This window comes from Heliconius melpomene, chromosome 19 (genome assembly GCF_056956725.1).
Source record: "Heliconius melpomene rosina isolate 202511_hmr_F chromosome 19, ASM5695672v1, whole genome shotgun sequence".
Taxonomy (NCBI): domain Eukaryota; kingdom Metazoa; phylum Arthropoda; class Insecta; order Lepidoptera; family Nymphalidae; genus Heliconius; species Heliconius melpomene.
Genome location: NC_140407.1, coordinates 11,861,102 through 11,880,092, shown reverse-complemented (window position 1 = coordinate 11,880,092; position 18,991 = coordinate 11,861,102). Strand labels below are relative to the sequence as shown.

Here is an 18,991-nt window from a genome sequence, read left to right as displayed (position 1 = left end):
TCTCTGGATCTACTGGTCCCATTTACTATGTTTTTGTTTTGTATGAAAGCTGCATTCTTCAGAAGTGCTATAGGCTATATAACATTACATTACACATATATACTAATAAATTAAAATACTTTCTAATTTGACATGCAATTTATTCTGCCATGTTAATAACAACCGTCGTTGCTAAGCAACGGTTTGCAAAGTTTCTTGGTTGTTTTAAGAAAACGTCACCCAAAATGAACTTATCAAAATATAAGTTCATTTTGGGTGACGTTTTCATTCATCCTTATAAAAATTAATATATTATATAATATTTAATAAATATTCTTATAGTTCAAGCAGGTGTAGCCGCGTCCGGGTCCACTAGTTTTAAATATAAAGCGCATCTTTATTATTATTATTAAATCTTATCTGTGTTTATTTTCAAAGATCGGTTTGTGACGGCTGACATTGACAATAACGTGACAGTGACTTTACGCTAAGCATTTTGTTATTGTGTTTTTTGCTGTACCCACAAATCATACCGGTAAGGTTTTAGATTTTTCTTTCAATTTTAAATAAACCGTTATTAAATATTGTGTTAAAAACTTTGAAACTTAATGTAGTATACTAATTGACATAGAAAGCATAAACATTTATTCAATATACAACAGAAGTACTTTTATAACTATCTGTCGAGCTTAATACTTATATGTTTGACCTTCTCAAGGTGACCGATATCGCGGTAAAATTATTCAGTCAGGGTTTGGCAGCTGTACAAGACTGTTTCTCATTATAAAGAAAATCAGTGAAAATGAGCGTACAAACGGACTCTGAGAAACGAAAGCAAATATCCGTCCGGGGTATTGTAGCCGTGGAAAATGTAGGTGAGGTGAAAAAGGCATTTAATCGGCATGTACATTATACATTGGTAAAAGATAGAAATGTTGCTACCCCGAGAGACTATTATTTTGCCCTTGCCCACACAGTACGCGACCACCTTGTCTCTCGTTGGATACGAACACAGCAGTTTTACTATGAAAGGGATCCAAAGGTAAACCTTTTTTTAAAATTTAAACTTTATTTAACTACCTATTGCTATGTTGTGTGTTGAAAACTGAAAGAGATAAGTACATTATCTAATGGTTAAAAAGCTATGAGATCAAATTGTTTTTTTTTATATAACAAAAGTAAATATTAAAAAGAAGCTGAAAACAACTCAAACCTTTGATTTTTATAAAATGAATCCAAAAAAATGTATGTACCCAATAGTAAAAAGACTTCATTTTAATGCTATATCACTGGGGCGGTGAAGGTTGTGTGTTCAAAACCCTAGACTAATTACTATATTATAATATCTACATATTAATTATTGGTTTTCTTTGCACATGTTTATCAATATATATGTTCAGCAAAGTTAATCCAACAGAATTTGATGGATTATATTCCTTCCTACCTACCTTCAAACTAGTATAATAGCTATAATATTAGATTTATTTTTTTCATTCAAATTTGTGTAATAGTAAACAAATAAATAAATATTCATGTTAAACATAAATTCTTCTGTACTCATAATAAAATTGTTACTTGTTTTTTTAAGGTATTTTTTTCACTTATATCTTTTTCTTAAACCTTCTTTGTTTTAAGATCAATTAATTTCTATTCACAGAAAGAGAATCTGTTTGATTAAGAATTACAGATTTTGTACATTTGGATCTAGAAGAGCACATGTAGATCATGTGCTCTTCTAGATCAGAAGCCATTTAAACTTTCCGTAGAAACTATAATTAATGATAATATCTTATTATAAATAAATAATCTTAGTATAAATAAACTTGTAATTATGAGTATATTTTATTTTTATTATAGTAATTAAAATAAATTACACTTAAAGGCTGTTGCAGCGCAATGGCACAGCATCTTGCTGTAAATTATATTTCTTATTTCTGGTACCAAGATAAAGCAAAGTTTTGAAATCAAAAGGCATGTCTTAACAGTAAGGCTGTGCATGGGGAATGGAATGTGTTAATACTAGGTTCCTTCTGCACACCCTGCTATATACAAGTCAAGCTAAAAAACATAATAATATAGAAGCATATGTTTCAGAGGGTATATTACCTTTCACTGGAGTACTATATGGGCAGGTCTCTCCAGAATACTATGATTAACCTTGGTATCCAAGGTACTGTTGATGAAGCTCTTTATCAACTTGGCCTTGATATAGAAGAATTAGAAGAGCTGGAGGAGGATGCCGGACTTGGAAATGGAGGGCTTGGAAGGCTTGCTGCATGTTTCCTTGATTCAATGGCCACTCTCGGCTTAGCAGCTTATGGATATGGTATATATAAAATATTATTAAGTATTTTTATTGTAGTAGCTCACACTCTTCTGGCATAGTAAATTCGGCAGAGCGAACATAGTGTCAATGGGGTTAAGTGTCCTTTGTTTTTCACCCTAAATTAAGAATATGTGTGTTGTGTGATGTAACTCAAATTTGATTTACCAGAACAGAAAAGTGAAGATGATTTAAGTATTTATATATTATTTTACCTTTAGCTTGTTACCAGAGAAAAGAAACTCCCAAGTGGGAATCCAATCCACAACCATCGCGTTTACAGTCACATGATTATACCGATACACCACAAAGGCTTCAATTTAAATAGAATCATTCTTCCAAATGGGAATCATACCCAAATCATTTCAGATGTGGCCTGATTCTAATACTCTCATATTGTCTTAGTTGAAAGAGGATATAATTTTTTTTGTTATCTCAAACTAAATATAATCTTGTCTTATTTTAAAGCAACATTTAATTTTGTCATTGAATATAATTGGTCCCGTACATAATTGAAACAAGACACATCATTGCTGGCACACAGCCAATAATAACCATGCTAACAAATTATGACGCCAAGAACGCAAACAAAAGATTTTGTAATCAAATGTTTTTTTTTTATATTATTATTTTATAGTAGTAATGCTTATTGCAAGGTGACTCACTAAAGTTCAATGACCTAAATCCATATCAAAATTTTATAGATACAACTATTAAAGGTTAAAGGTTGCCAATAATACTGCCATAAAAATTGCTCATTAGTTATTATAAGCTATTTTTGTTAATTACAGCTGCACTGAACATTAACTAAATTGAAACCAAGCTATTAGAATATTGTGAAAGCATATTTCCATTTTTTATTTATATGTATTATATAAAAATAATTAAACTTATATCCTTCTATACTAATGTTATAAAGCTGAATCGTATTTTACGATTGAAAGCGCCAATTTTAGAGACTGTGGGTTTTAATTGAATTAGTAATGGAGTAATTCTATAATAGTATTGTTTATATAGGTATATAAATATTTATTTTGAACACTGTTTACACTTCTTAGGTATCAGATACGAGTACGGTATCTTTGCACAAAAGATAGAAAATGGTGAACAGCAGGAAGAGCCCGATGATTGGTTGAGATACGGTAATCCCTGGGAAAAGGCGCGTCCAGAATTTATGCTTCCTGTTAATTTCTATGGACGTGTCGTCGACACACCTCAAGGCAAGAAGTGGATTGATACACAGGTATAATTAATAAAACAAATTGTTAATCGATTAAATCCAACAGCTACTTTAATTAACTTATAATTTTTAAGTTCATAAGAGCAAAAATTTATCTATGTATATTTGTATATTGTATGTAACTGAAAACAATTCTTCACTAAAGGAATTTTTCATTAGTCCAATTTAAAAATTTTCAATTAAATTTATTGAGGAGTTTGCATACAGTTGTGTTGTTTGTATTTTTTTTATAATTACTTTACATATGTTTTTTTTATAACTTTTGACAGGTAGTGTTTGCTATGCCTTATGATAATCCCATTCCTGGCTACAATAATAATCATGTGAACACGCTACGCCTGTGGTCCGCAAAGAGTCCTGTAGATTTCAACTTAAAATTTTGTAAGTATAATTATAACATTTAATAAGGTAAATATTTTACTGTAACATACAAAGTAAATATTTTACTGACAATTATTTATATTCTTTTTAAGTCAACTCCGGAGACTACATCCAGGCAGTTCTCGATCGTAATGTCGCAGAAAACATTTCCAGAGTGCTTTATCCTAACGATAATTTCTTTGAAGGCAAAGAGTTGAGACTTCGTCAAGAATATTTTATGTGCGCCGCCACACTACAGGATATCCTCAGGAGATACAAAGCATCGAAATTTGGTTCTCGTGAAGCTGTGCGAACTACTTTTGAAAGTCTGCCCGATAAAGTGGCCATACAGTTAAACGATACTCATCCTGCCTTAGCGATCCCAGAACTTCTAAGGATCTTGGTTGATATTGAAAAAGTACCTTACGACGAGGCCTGGAAACTTGTGGTTAAATGTTGTGCCTACACAAACCACACTGTCCTCCCTGAGGCTTTGGAAAGATGGCCTTGTTCAATGTTAGAGAATGTATTACCGAGACACATGCAATTGATTTATCACATCAATTTCCTTCACCTCAAGGAAGTTGAGAAACGCTGGCCTGGTGATTTCGATCGTTTTCGTCGTATGTCATTAATAGAAGAAGAAGGCGAAAAACGAGTCAACATGGCGAACCTTTGTGTGGTCGGCGCACACGCTGTCAACGGTGTGGCGGCCATTCACTCTGATATCCTTAAAGCTACCGTCTTCCGTGATTTCTACGAAATGTGGCCGGAGAAGTTTCAGAACAAAACCAACGGTATAACTCCTCGCCGTTGGCTTTTACTTTGCAACCCTGGTCTATCCGATCTAATTTGCGATAAAATTGGCGACGAATGGACTGTACATTTGGAAAAACTACAAGGATTGAAGCGTTGGGCCAAAGACCCGGCGTTCCAGCGCGCTGTGATGAAAGTGAAGCAAGAGAATAAGCTAAAGCTGGCCGCCTTGATAGAGAGGGATACCGGTGTGAAGATTAACCCGGCGTCCATGTTTGACGTGCAAGTAAAACGGATACATGAATACAAACGTCAATTGTTGAACATTTTGCACGTTATCACGTTGTATAATCGTATTAAACGTGATCCTTCAGCTGCGATGACTCCTCGTACCGTAATGATAGGAGGCAAGGCAGCTCCCGGATACTATATAGCCAAGCAGATCATTGCATTGGCCTGCGCTGTTGGCAATACCGTAAGTTACTAGTTTTTAGCTTCACATTGTATCACTGTATATAGTAGGGTAGACAGAGGGAATTTCTTTTTGTGACTACCCGTTTTTGACGTTTTGCCCAATTATTGAGATATGGTGAGGAACTCAACGTCGCGCTTTGCCGTCTTTAAAGAGTGTGGAATTGAAAATAATTAATGTGAAGATTCACACTTTAGTGTGTAAACACGATCTACAACTATCCCACAAACAGGTCAATAATTTAGTAATATTTTAGGTGAACAATGATCCAGATGTAGGTGACAAGTTAAAGTTGATCTTCTTGGAGAACTACCGCGTTACATTAGCAGAACGTATAATGCCAGCCGCGGATCTAAGCGAGCAGATATCAACAGCTGGCACAGAAGCCTCTGGAACTGGCAATATGAAGTTCATGCTTAACGGTGCATTGACTATTGGTACAATGGACGGAGCTAACGTAGAGATGGCGGAAGAAGCCGGTGAAAATAACTTGTTTATCTTCGGTATGAGAGTGGACGATGTCGAGGCTTTGCAACGACGTGGGTAAGTACATTTACAAACACCGCCTAATTTTTGAAACATTGTGTCTGTGTTTATTTAACTACAATAGTGAAGATTGCACTTGTATCTGTTAAGCCGATTCTGAGATTAGCATGAACGAACACAAAGACAAACATTTTCATAATCATTGTTTTGGGTTCTATTACATTGATGTTAATAGATTTACAGGCACAAACCACAATCAGTTACAATTTTATTATATGTATAGATTAGTCAATAATTTGATAAAATTGTTTTAGTATAGTTTATTCACCTTACGAATTGTTTCTTATGAGCGATAGCGTTATCTGTTAAGTAATTGTAAAATAGACTAAAGACTTACAAACATCAATATTTAAGGCTAAGCAAGAACTTGAACTTCACGTACAATATCTTTTCAAATTATAGGGGTAATTCTGTCTAGTGGTTAGCCCATTCGAACACACATTTTTTTAGCTTCTCGATGGATCCCGCACATAGCAGAGTAGGCAGAGGGAACGGAAAAGTTAAGACACTTTGTTCTCCACTTTTGCGCCAAATTTTAGAAACCATGCGGGATGACGGCGAAAAATAGCTAATAGCAACAAGAAAGCCTATGGTATTTTACATTTCCATTTAACAAATATACATTCCATTTTGTATTCCTATATTATACTTTATTGTACATAATAAAGTGTAATAAATTAAATATTATATCAGATACAACGCTTACGAGTTCTACGAGCGCAATCCCGAATTGCGTCAATGCGTGGAGCAGATCCGTAGTGGATTCTTTTCCCCGGGCGAGCCGGGGCGCTTCTCCCATATCGCCGACGTGCTTCTCCACCACGACCGGTTCCTGCACTTGGCAGACTTCGACGCATACATACAGGCGCAGGACAAAGTGGCACAAGTGTATCAGGTAAGCTTTGACTGTAATATAAAAACAAGAGCTTAACAAAGAGAATCTAAGTGGAGAAATAATGTCCTCTAATTACTACACAAATTCGAGAAGTTAGGTATTGAGTGGCGGCGATAAACACCGTGATTTGAACGAACCTATAACTACGGCGGTTACCAACAGGCACTGATTACGTCGTGATAGCCTATAATATTATGAACTATGATTATAACCGGTTCCTGCACCTCGCCGACTATGACGCGTACATACAGGCCCAGGAACAATTGGCCCAAGGGAATCAAGTTTTGGTTATGATATTTTTTCAGGGAGGTTTTTACCCATAAAAAATTATGCCTGAAAAAATAGAAAGAAATATAAATGCACACTTTACATACAACTTTTTATTATAAAACACTGAATGACTGTAGTTACATAAGCATAAGGGTACATTCCCATGACGCCGCACTTGCACCTCGCGGAATCGAACAATAGTGTTTTAGTATTTTGATGATTTAACTGTTTTGAATTATATAAAATTTTAATAAAGATTCTCTGTCTTCAACTTGCTTCAAAACAGAAAGGTGTTTATAAAATTAAATAAATAATTTTTAAAAAGCCTTTTTCTCGCCTGAGTAATTTAACTCTGTGTGGAAAATTTTATTTATAATAAAAATATGGCAAAATTTTTACGAAGTAAAAATTTATATTCACAATAAAATATTTAGAAATGTATCTATATAATTGGTTTAAAAGTAAATGTTGTAGATACATGAGCTTAAATTGAAGGTTATTGCAGTCGTTCCAGTTTGTCCTCAGCGTATTCTCTACGGCCGTCGTGCGAATAATCAATTTTATACGCCAGCAATTTTGTAATCAACTGGCTGTCTACTTTAAACTAGGGGACTGATCAAGTTCAAGATATATCCGTTTGAACTTGGATACATTTCAAATATAAGAAATATGTTGTTCAATAAAAATATATGCATTTGTATGTTAGGAAGGTTATGTTATCTTGAAATAGTAAGTGGAAAATTGGGGCAAGGATAACATTGCTGCCTTCTGCAAAGGATGCATAATTATATAATATTATATCGATCATTTATTAGGTACTACAGTAAACAACAACAAAAAAATTTAAGTAAAGGTGAAGTAATATTTTTCTTCTTTTCTCTTCAAAATTGAAATTAAATACTAACGTTAATTACCATGTCATAAATAGTTGCTATTATATAACCATGGATATCTATTACATTACCATGTGTGTTTTTTCTAATGTGAATATATAGAAGTATATATGGTTTTTTGTGCTTCTAGAGTAGAGGTGATATTCAATATTAATTATATTTGTAAAAAACCGAATGTCACCGAATCACACATGCTAAAAATGCAGTTCGACAACTTGTCATCAAAACCATTTCGTTGAGGTCATCGTTCAAATATTTTGTTATATACTAGTGGACCCGGACGCGGCTACGCCTGCTTCAACTATAAGAATATTTATTAAATATATTCATGAAATTATTTTCAATTTTCAATAGAATTAGTAAGAAAATATAAGCTTAAATAATCAAAAAGAATAATAAGTAAATACACATTATTAGAAAAAAATATCTGAATTAGAATAACTCAGATATTTTACAAAAATTTTACAAAAAAACTCAGAAGAGTTATTGAAATGAACGAACAAAAGGATTAAAAGTAACTAAAGGATAGGTATTCTTAATATTAGAAAAAGTACCTAAAGTTTTCCGTGCGTGCGTACATAGATATCGACTCTACGAAATAACTAAATATTTCTCTCTATTAAGTAGGATAATTTTAGCGGGCAATATCAAATAAAATAAGAAGAGAACCAAAGTGTAACTTAAATTAATTATAAACAGCAAATAATTACATAAACATTTACAATAGTTCGAAAATGTATGAACATTTATAAAACTGTCAACGTCATGTGCCCGTTCGCGTCGGTCATACTCATACTATGCCGCCCGAAGGTTAGGTCATTTTGAATCAGTGACATCTCCTTAATTATTTATTAGAATATCCGACAGTAAACTATAATTTCAATCTAGATAAAATGTTAAGAGTGACTATTATATTTATTTTCATAAGGATGAATATCAAAATGTCGCGGTAACGGTTGCGTAGCGACGCGACGGTTGTTATTAACATGGCAGAATAAATTAGTATATATGTGTAATGTAATGTTATATAGCCTATAGCACTTCTGAAGAATGCAGCTTTCTTACAAAACAAAAACAATGAAAATCGGGCCAGTAGATCCAGAGATCTTAGCGTTCAAACAAACAAACAAACAAACAAACTCTTCCGCTTTATTATATTAGTATAGATTATGTTAATAAATTTTTCTTTAAAAAAAATGCTCGTTTTTTACATTTTTTATAGAAGGGCTATTCATAAATTACATCACACCTTGAGGGAATCGATAAAGTGTGACTTTGTGTGACATGGGGTGGGCAGGGGTCCTAAGTTTCGTGACATTTCAAAATATAATATACAGTCATTATTAGGCGTAAAATTGCAAAATATATGACGTCACACTAGCACTGTACAACTTAAGGATTCATATAACGTATTTTATGGATTGCCTGAAAGTTACAAAAAAAAATTTTAACATTTATTTTTGTCTCTAGAAACCGGCGAAATGGGCGGAAATGGTTATTGAGAACATCGCGTCTTCTGGAAAGTTCTCTTCGGACCGTACTATTGCGGAATACGCGAGGCAGATTTGGGGAGTTGAGCCGTCCTGGGAGAAACTACCCGCACCACATGATGTCTAAAGTACAAACATGTTTATCTTCTATATTATAGATTTCAAAGACGTGATTTAAAAAAAAATCGCAATAGTTATGGGTTTGCAGTAGTATGATATCTGGGGTTACATATAGTTTGGTTATAATATATTATTTAAATTGGTACCTTATCAACCGTGTATCTGTGCCTCTATTGAAAATGGTAATTAATAATGAAGCTGTGTTTATGTAATTTGAAGAAATTTTTGTTTGTTTTTCTTAAGATCTGATCTTTTTTGTATAATCTTAATTTATGTAACAACTTTAAACACAGTTATAATTTCTGCTTGTAACTTTACCACTAGGAGGCACTTTTAAAATACGTATTTTAAACGCCAAATTTTTATTGCCATTTACCTAATATATGTACTATGTAGTTTTGTAGATAATTTTTATGAGATAATATTCGTGCATATAAGTACTAATTATACTAATGGATTGTTATTTTGAAACTAATTTTTACTTATGAATTTTTAATTTTAAGTTTCGCCCAGAACTTATATATTGTGAAGGGTGCTTAGTTATACCCTGAGATCCGGCCGTTGAATCCTGCATAAACGAGTTTTCTTAATTAAACCTATATTAATGAATAATACATGATTAGTAGAACAGATTACACCTGGGTTGCCTGGAAGAATCCTGCCGCAATCACCTTTAATTACATTTTTTCGTAACTCGTTTTTGGAGAAAATTGCACCCATACGTTTTTTATATGAATCGCACATCATTTGAAAGATAATCGCATAAGGAATTGGAAAATTAAGGGTTGCCAGCTCTCAGTCTGCCGCAAGTCTAGGGTTGCCTGGTTTAAAGTTGTCACTAAATGTTAATAATTTGCACTCATGTGTTTTTTTAATGAATTATATATCAAATTAAAGCTTATTTTTTTCTGAACACTATAAAACAGGGTTGCCTGGAAAATTCCTGCCGCAAACAGGGGTTTCCAGCGTTTGAAATATTTTATTCCGGTTCCGTTTGACTATGAGAATAGACGATGAAATGCGCGGTCTGCCTTATGTTTTAAAGTAAAATATTATATAATAGAAGATCAATCTTAAAATCAATGTTTATTCTAATTGTTCACCTGTTAAATGATGATTTTAATCATATTAAGTACACGCAGAAAACTATTTAAAGATCATAGGGCAGAAGGAATCATCCTTATTTTTCAAGTAAAATAATGAATCTATAATATTGAGTGTTTGCAAAATCTATTTTCTAAATACTAATATTTATTTATTAATTTAAATAACCCTTTTAAAACAACTAAATTATCTAATTAAGTAAATGTTTACAAATATCGATCTACTATAAGGTATTAATTACAACATGTTTCCTTAATATAATGAGAGGTGACAATTATTGCGGATATTTTTTTTATTAATTAAGAAAATATGGAAAATTACATTTCAATAAACAATCTCTCTCTCTCTTCGCCCTCTGCTTGTTTGATTTGACAACGCCGTCCGTATCCGTAGAAAGAACTATGGCGCCCATCTTTTTGGTACGAATATTTACGTTTTTGCAAAGTAAATGAAAACTATTCAACTAATAAAAACTATTAAAAAATATAGATAAAAAAATGTCGCTAGCAAGAACTTGTCCGTCTATGCTGATAGTTTTTAAGGCATTTAGGTCTGAAAGAATTGTCCTTATAATTATAATTACGCTTTATTCACTCACTCACGTCCCTAACTTAGTGTAATCAAAACTGAGGCAATTCCCACGGCCACAATTGTCACATTTTATTAAACTATATAATATTAAACATTAAAGTATACTTACGTTTTGCATTAGAAAATAATTAAAAAATACTTCTTTATATTTTTGTTTTTAAACAATGAACTTTTTGTAACACTGTAAATGATAACCGTGCATTGTGTCACTATTTAAAAAAATGACACTGTATTTAAAATTCATTTTTTGGCGAAACAATAAGATAATTTTACACTTTTGGAAAGATTCCTTGTTAAATTCTATCACATTTTCACATCTTCATTTTTGTCAAGTAAAAACGTCTTTAGTCCTAAACTAAAGGTAAGTAACTAAGTAATATGTTCAAAAACAACTCATTTGGCCATCTGCAGTTTTATTGCATTTAGAAACAATACATCTTCGAAAATAATTTTATTGCATTTGGTTTGCTTTGTTTCGCGCTGCAAAATGTTTATCTATAGTAAAAAATAGCGAACTAAGTAATTGATATTTGCCGACTCCTGGTCATAAATCGTAAATAGCGTTTATTAGTCGGCATTACTGCCGAATTTTTTTGGAATTAATCTTTATTATAATTCTATTATATATATTTTTTTTTTCCTATGCAAATTATTAAAAATAGCGTGAGAAAAAAAAATTGCGGCAAGCGTTGTCAAATCAAACAAGTAGAGGACGAAGAGAGAGAGAGAGAGAGAGAGAGAGTTCATTGAAATGTATTTTTCAATATAATTAATAAAAAAAATATCCGCAATAATGGTCACCCTTCATTATATTAAGGGAACATGATGTATATGTATGTATATTAATACCTTATAGTAGATCGATATTTGTAAACATTTATTTAATTAGATAATTTAATTGTTTCAAAATGGTAATTTAAATTAATAAATAAATATTAGTATTTAGAAAATAGATTTTGCAAACACTCAATATTATAGATTCATTATTTTACTTGAAAAATAAGGATGATTCCTTCTGCCCTATGATCTTTAAATAGTTTTCTGCGTGTACTTAATATGATTAAAATCATCATTTAACAGGTGAACAATTAGAATAAACATTGATTTTAAGATTGATCTTCTATTATATAATATTTTACTTTAAAAAATAAGGCAGACCGCGCATTTCATCGTCTATTCTCATAGTCAAACGGAACCGGAATAAAATATTTCAAACGCTGGCAACCCCTGTTTGCGGCAGGAATTTTCCAGGCAACCCTGTTTTATAGTGTTCAGAAAAAAATAAGCTTTAATTTGATATATAATTCATTAAAAAACACATGAGTGCAAATTATTAACATTTAGTGACAACTTTAAACCAGGCAACCCTAGACTTGCGGCAGACTGAGAGCTGGCAACCCTTAATTTTCCAATTCCTTATGCGATTATCTTTCAAATGATGTGCGATTCATATAAAAAACGTATGGGTGCAATTTTCTCCAAAAACGAGTTACGAAAAAATGTAATTAAAGGTGATTGCGGCAGGATTCTTCCAGGCAACCCAGGTGTAATCTGTTCTACTAATCATGTATTATTCATTAATATAGGTTTAATTAAGAAAACTCGTTTATGCAGGATTCAACGGTCGGATCCCAGTCTATTAAGTTAATAAAAATAAAAGATCAGCTACAAACAATACCAACGATATTAACTTGAAAATAGCTAATACTGTTATATTATTAAAATTCTATTTCTTTTTTATTATTTATTTAATTTCCCCTTTATGTATTTATCTAGTCTTACTATTTCAACTTGTGTACCTAAAAATAATTTCATTTATATAAAAAGAGATTTAAAATATATACATTCTATAGATAACAATGAAATTAGAAAATATATTTTTTGTTAATTGTATGATTATAAATGTATGAGTAATTAGCTGAATATTTAAAATGTTAAATTAATAAATTTCATTAGTCTAAAGAGAAAAAGGTTGATAAAAACGTGGTTTAAAGACTATAGATATAAATAGATTGGAAGTAGTGCCCAATGCTTGTATTTGTAAGTAGTGTTGATGTAGAAAGTAGAGCAGCTAACTATCGTAATGTTGTTCCTTTTAAATATGCCTTAAAGTTTAACAATAATATTTTAATATATATTTTTTAGTATAATTATATTATTGTTATATGTGTGCCATACTTCATGTTCCTCGAAGTCTTTTTAACATGAGGTTAATTGAAATATCTTGTAGAAGTTAATTGTAGAGTCACACTTATCTTGTTAGTTAAAGTTATAGGATATGACTAACACTAACCACACAATACAGTAAGTACTTGAACAAAATAATATTATAATTTTTTGGTAGATTTTTGATAAATTTTATCTTAAATAGCTATTTTAATAATGCTACGTTAACTCTACATGATATTTCTCGATTAAGAGTAATTGATATTAATTATTTTTCTATACTAATTCCACTGCCGTTGTTATTGTTGAAAAATATATTGTTTATAGATAAATATATTTTATCATCGATATTTAATTAATGTTTGGAAAGTCTTTTCTTATATCAGTTATAAAATTTGCTATTTTTAAATAAAATGAAGTTATTTCACTGATGGTGTTGTTTTTTATTAATCTAATTGTAATTACTAAGTGTTAACTTATTACAATAAATACATCGATATTATATATTAACTTCCCAAATCATTTAATATGTAGGAAATAGATAATGGTCTCTGCACTGAATGTCAATGCGTTTCCTTATCGCCATCTTGAATATATGTATGTGTACACATACGTACACACTACGGTGTGCTTAATCTTTTTCTCTATTCACAACCGGTAGACAGGACGCGTCGAAATCCTGCGTGCGCAATTCACGTGCTGGCTCCTTATAAATCGACCGAATTCGGTATATTTCGTTGAGGAACGTCCCCTTGCGACTCTACCAGTACGTGAGATATCACTATATATCGGTCCTTGTCCCTCGTTGGATGTCATCGGCCGTTCATGCGGTAGCTACTACGAAGAACGAACTGAAGTATAGTACTTTACTTTTCATTCGGCATCTCTAGCTCGGGCGGGTCGGTACTGCCGCTCGTCCTCTCGCGTGTGTTGTGGTGTACTGTGTTGTGGGAGCTTACTGAGCATCCGCTCGTGTTTCTCAGGTAAAAAATATTCAATAACAATTTAGGTAACTCTGATCTGATGCACCTTTGTGTTAATACAAAACGATTTGGCTAATGCCGGCCGGGGAACGCTTTACATCGATCGATAGCGATGTTGTCCTGTGTAGGTAGAGTCGCTCGCCCGGTTTATTTCGTTTTTCTCCCTCAAACGTTTAAATGTGTCAATATTAATAAGAAAAACAATAAACTAAATAAATTACCTCTTAGAGTACTATGTATGTTGATATATATCAGTTATGGGTGATTGTAAATATACTCGTATATATGTACCTACACAGATAGTATAGGAAACGATTAATTTAATCGCCGCGATAAAATTGATAATTTCCTTGGCAAATAAAAATATTGCAATTTTTACAAGGCTGTCATCGTGCTCTCATCTTCTTAACTTTTTGATAATTCAATTTTGTTACAATAGTTAATAAATGTATTATAAGTAAAGGCAAATAATATATACTGTATTACAATAAATAACCCTCTTTAATTTAACACTTTTTATATTAGAAATTTTAAGACATGTGGAAGCTCTAGAATATCTATTATACCCCTTATAAGTAACAATATAAACACACATTCAGCTTGCACTGGTTAAAGGACCTAATCCAGACGAATGTGTTCTAATTTTATATACTAGTGTGCCTCGCATTCAATTCATACAAATTGTTTTTAAAGGCGGAAATTTGTATGTAGGTACTTTGTGTAAAGCGTGAGCGTGAGAAATGATGACTAATTGTGAATCATAACATAAGAAACGTCTTCTTCTTGAATAAAAATCATTACAAATATATTTTACAAGTATAAATATGCTGTTCAATTAATTGACCACGCCTAAGGACTTGGATGTTATACACACCCGTGTGTTTTGATGAGCGAGCAGCCGGTCCATAAATAGATGCAATAGACCCAATTTCGTAAAATCTGCAATTTTAACCGTTATTTTTGAATTTATAATATATAGTAAGTTATAATAATAGTAATATCGTAATAATGACATAACTGTATATATATTTTAATACCACAGTTTTCGCTTAAATTAATAGATACCTAATAAATATATTTTCATACTTACTTAAAATATGTTAAACCTTTATTGGACTGTGTATTTAATTTAACTAGAAGATAAAAATGCATTTGAAGCGAACATAATGCTTATTAAAAGACTGGTTTATGAATTCGAATAGATTTAGAGAGAACCATGTGGCTGGTGCCATTGTAGCTTGTTCCCGTTTCATAAAGACAGGTGCAAACCGAAAAGTGGTTTGAACGAGATTGTTTTGTTCTTAGACTCGTCAGGTAGACAATCTTAGTAAAGATATTTTTCGTAACATTTTAAAGGTCTGTAATATTTTATAGAGAATCTCTATTTACATATATTTGTCAATATAATTATATCGTTATTACGTATAAAATATGTCGAAAAGTAATTTCAAAGAAGCTAAGTTCAAAGTTGTTTACTAAAAAAAATCGCGTTTAATTCTAATGTAACATGAGCTTATTTAAGTCTACTTTTTCCATGAAGCACCATTAAGAGGATAAGGATTATTTATCATGTCGCTGGATCACGTAACGTAAAGCAATATATATAACTTTCATTAGGTGTTGGAGCCTTATTACAGGTATTTAGGTAACTCTTTAAAATCCTAATTAGGTAACACGACAAACCAAATGTAATTCTGATCGAATTAAATAGCGAATCGAGAATTGTACTACCTATGATATATTTAAAATCAAATCAGCCTCATGGCAGCTTAATCAGCGGTAGGCAAAGGGAACCTTGTGTTAAGACACTCTGTTCCCCATTTTTCATCGGATTCTGGAGGCATTGCGTATTGAGTGGCAAAACCCTACGCCGCACTTTGCCCCGACACAAGAGCGAAGAAATGGAAATATAAATGTTAACAAATATTTCATCTCCTCGAGTAATGATCGAACCCACAACCAGTCGATTTTACATTCACACTTAGTGCCCTTGCGCTACGACTGGCTATATTTTAATGGTATTTAAATTGGGAACCACGTCTTCCTGTCTCGCATCTAGCAGAGATCGATAAGTCTTGAACTCTAAAAGAGCATTATGTACACGGCGTACATAGAGTATCGACTCAGCCGGTCCGTCTGGGACTGTATATTCAGAACCAATATTATTTCAACATTATTACGCCTTCAGTGAAAGCTTTAAGGTTCAAAATGGGCTTCCAAACTTCGTTAAGCCCCGTTGTGAGGAGACACCCCTACAGCCCACACAGAAATGGAGCTGACAAATTCCTACTCACATCTCCTTAGCGCTCTTTGGAAGACACATTGGTCGCACTTGAAATTAATTGCAGACTTATAGATGTAGGAAATACCTATATAATAAACATTCAATAGTTATATTTTAATTTTGTTATAAATAAAATGAGTAAAATAATATTTGTAGTGAATTATTTTGAATTATGGATTTTTCAATAAAATATATAATTAATTAATTGAAAAATTTATGAAATTAAGTTACCCGAATACAAGAAATACAATCTCGCCCCCACGTGGTTATAAACCACCCTAAGCGTTTTGTACGAGATTAGATGCATGTGCACGTGCATAATGAATCTTTTAAAATATGCTTAAATAATTAATAATAAGTACTTTTATAAAAGAGTATAAATATATAATAAGCTATAATTTTTATGTTACTTGAATTACTGCGTAAGTTTTTCATATAAAATTTCTAAAGTCATATTTGTACTTCTTCCTGGCGTTAATCCCGGGTATTACCAGGATTTGCCTTCCTACTCAACCTACTCCTCTAATAAAACTACTGATATTATAGAATATAATATGTAAATCTTTCAATCCTTTGAATTGTTACAACTTAGCGTTACTTCGTTAAAACCTGTCTTTTTTTTATTTTCCTATAAATAAAATACAATTGTTTATATTTCACAATGTATATTTTACATCGAACGAGCTTAGTCATTATAATTATGCCCAACGCTATGTAGGTACTCCACAATCAAATACGACAGCTGCCTGAGCAATTATAATTGTTACTTTAAGGCCCCTATTATAAGCGGCTCTCAACTGTGTGATCGGTCAATTATAATTAATGAAAACGACATCTCAAGATTGATCTCAGACTTGAGAGCGAGTTATAAATACGGACCTATGTGACTTAATGTCACGAATTTATTAAATTTTTTTTTTACTTTTACCTACTACACTTATCCAAAATTTTATGTTATATTTATATCTATTATTAATCATACATACAAGGAACAAATTTTGGCTAAGAGTTTTATATGGGAAACGCTTTATACAAATTATGGTCAGGTACCTATTGATATGCGTGACATGCAATTGTACAAGCAGTTAGATATTAATTGTCTATTCTAACCCTTTAACACTTATTTATAACCTGCTTAATAAACTTGCAAATATTACTTAGGTTCCATATATTGACTAAGTACTTCATTCACTAGGTATATAATTTACATTTTTTATTAGAGCCTTTTTTTATATTAATAAATATTTTATTTAATAAATAAACTGCACAAAAGATTCGTGTAATGTAATGCACCCGATGGTTATAGCCCAATAAAAACTTTACTCTTAAAATCAAAACATAAAACCAACGCAACCAATTCTGGATAATGGAGACCAAAATAGCTTTTCCGTCACTTATGCGGTACATTTCTGTTCCTTGCTTATAGTAACAATGAAATAGATTAAGGCACGTTTGTAGTAGTAAATTATAGTGGGGGCTGTTGGTCCTGTGATTAGTTATACGAATTGTTAAAATTAATCTTTTGGGTTCGATCCCTGGTCTCCAAATATACATCAAATAAAAAAAACCTGTACCTATCGTTCTTAAAGTATCGTTCTTAGAGTATTAAACAAATAGCAATTACAGAGATGCTACCAACAATAAGTTATCCCTAACATAATATAAGAATCTCGACGTAGCCCGATGACAACGTATGGCTTAGTAAGTCACAGCACTGGGGCTGTTTCCAAGAGGCGTGGGTCAAATCCCGCTACGTTTGTTTTTTAAAAAAGTGGAATAATATTTTAAAAATGTAAAAAAATAGGAAATAATTGTTCTTCATTTACCTGTTTTTTGTCTTTGTTTTAAAACTCACAGTCAAATGGTAAAACTAAATAGCATTTAACATAAAACAGTCGTGACCGCAAAGTTTGTTGTGATATGAATTGAAATAATGATGTCATAATCTTTAGTCTTGGATAGAACGTTCGCGTGTATGGCACTTCCGGAACCCCATAATGAGCGTAGAACAGAGTCGTGCTCTATCGAATATTGAAATATAAGTACTTACTTAGTGAAGAACGATTCACATTTTTTTTTTAAATAAATAAAGAAATTAAATTTTAACCAAAAATTTGCTGTATGTTTTGATTAATCTTTAATTATTTTGTTCTAATAAAACTAGCGTTTTACAATATGTACCTATACATTAAAGTTTAATGGAAGATATTTTGTAGTAATTTTGTCGAAAAAAATTATAACTTTTTAACTTTTGAAGCGATAGCAATAAAATTCTCTTCTCTTGATGTGAAAGGAAGTTGGCCAAAATGCAATAGTGAAAACTGCACTTTAATCGATAAAGCCGTTTCTGATATTGGCGTACATAAACACACAGACAAAATTTCAAATTTAAATTTAAATTAATAGGAAATTCAAATTTTTTTTTTGGGTTCTATTAGCTATATTTATAAATGCCCCACCAATAATAGATTTTCTTATGTATCTTCAATATACATACGGCAATAAATTACAATTTTAAT

General features: G+C 31.8%; 2 protein-coding genes across 50 annotated transcripts in view; both read left to right on the top strand.

Moving 5' to 3' along the window:
• The first annotated feature begins 364 nt into the window (after positions 1–364).
• Glyp (glycogen phosphorylase) lies at positions 365–13,636 on the top strand. Its single transcript, XM_085203730.1, has 9 exons — positions 365–514; positions 698–1,021; positions 2,074–2,305; positions 3,361–3,545; positions 3,812–3,923; positions 4,016–5,133; positions 5,387–5,673; positions 6,370–6,571; positions 9,205–13,636. The coding sequence occupies exons 2-9, from the start codon at positions 782–784 to the stop codon at positions 9,349–9,351; spliced, it is 2,523 nt and encodes an 840-aa protein (XP_085059856.1). The 5' UTR covers positions 365–514; positions 698–781; the 3' UTR covers positions 9,352–13,636.
• Positions 13,637–14,051: 415 nt separating this feature from the next.
• Positions 14,052–18,991, top strand: part of Dscam1 (Down syndrome cell adhesion molecule 1) — a 61,349-nt gene continuing 56,409 nt past the window's right edge. For all 49 annotated transcript variants that reach the window (XM_085203701.1, XM_085203681.1, XM_085203696.1 and 46 more), the window contains exon 1: positions 14,052–14,188. The gene's annotated coding sequence lies outside the window, so the exon portion shown is untranslated. The remainder of the gene's footprint in view (positions 14,189–18,991) is intronic.

What these genes read in the sequence shown, in the direction of transcription:
- Glyp (XM_085203730.1), top strand. Translation starts at nt 782, where the DNA reads ATGAGCGTACAAACGGACTCTGAGAAACGAAAGCAAATATCCGTCCGG. An exon ending in AGATTTCAACTTAAAATTTT is followed by an intron (nt 3,924 to 4,015) that starts GTAAGTATAATT and finishes ATTCTTTTTAAG; the next exon opens with TCAACTCCGGAGACTACATC. An exon ending in AAGTGGCACAAGTGTATCAG is followed by an intron (nt 6,572 to 9,204) that starts GTAAGCTTTGAC and finishes TTTTGTCTCTAG; the next exon opens with AAACCGGCGAAATGGGCGGA.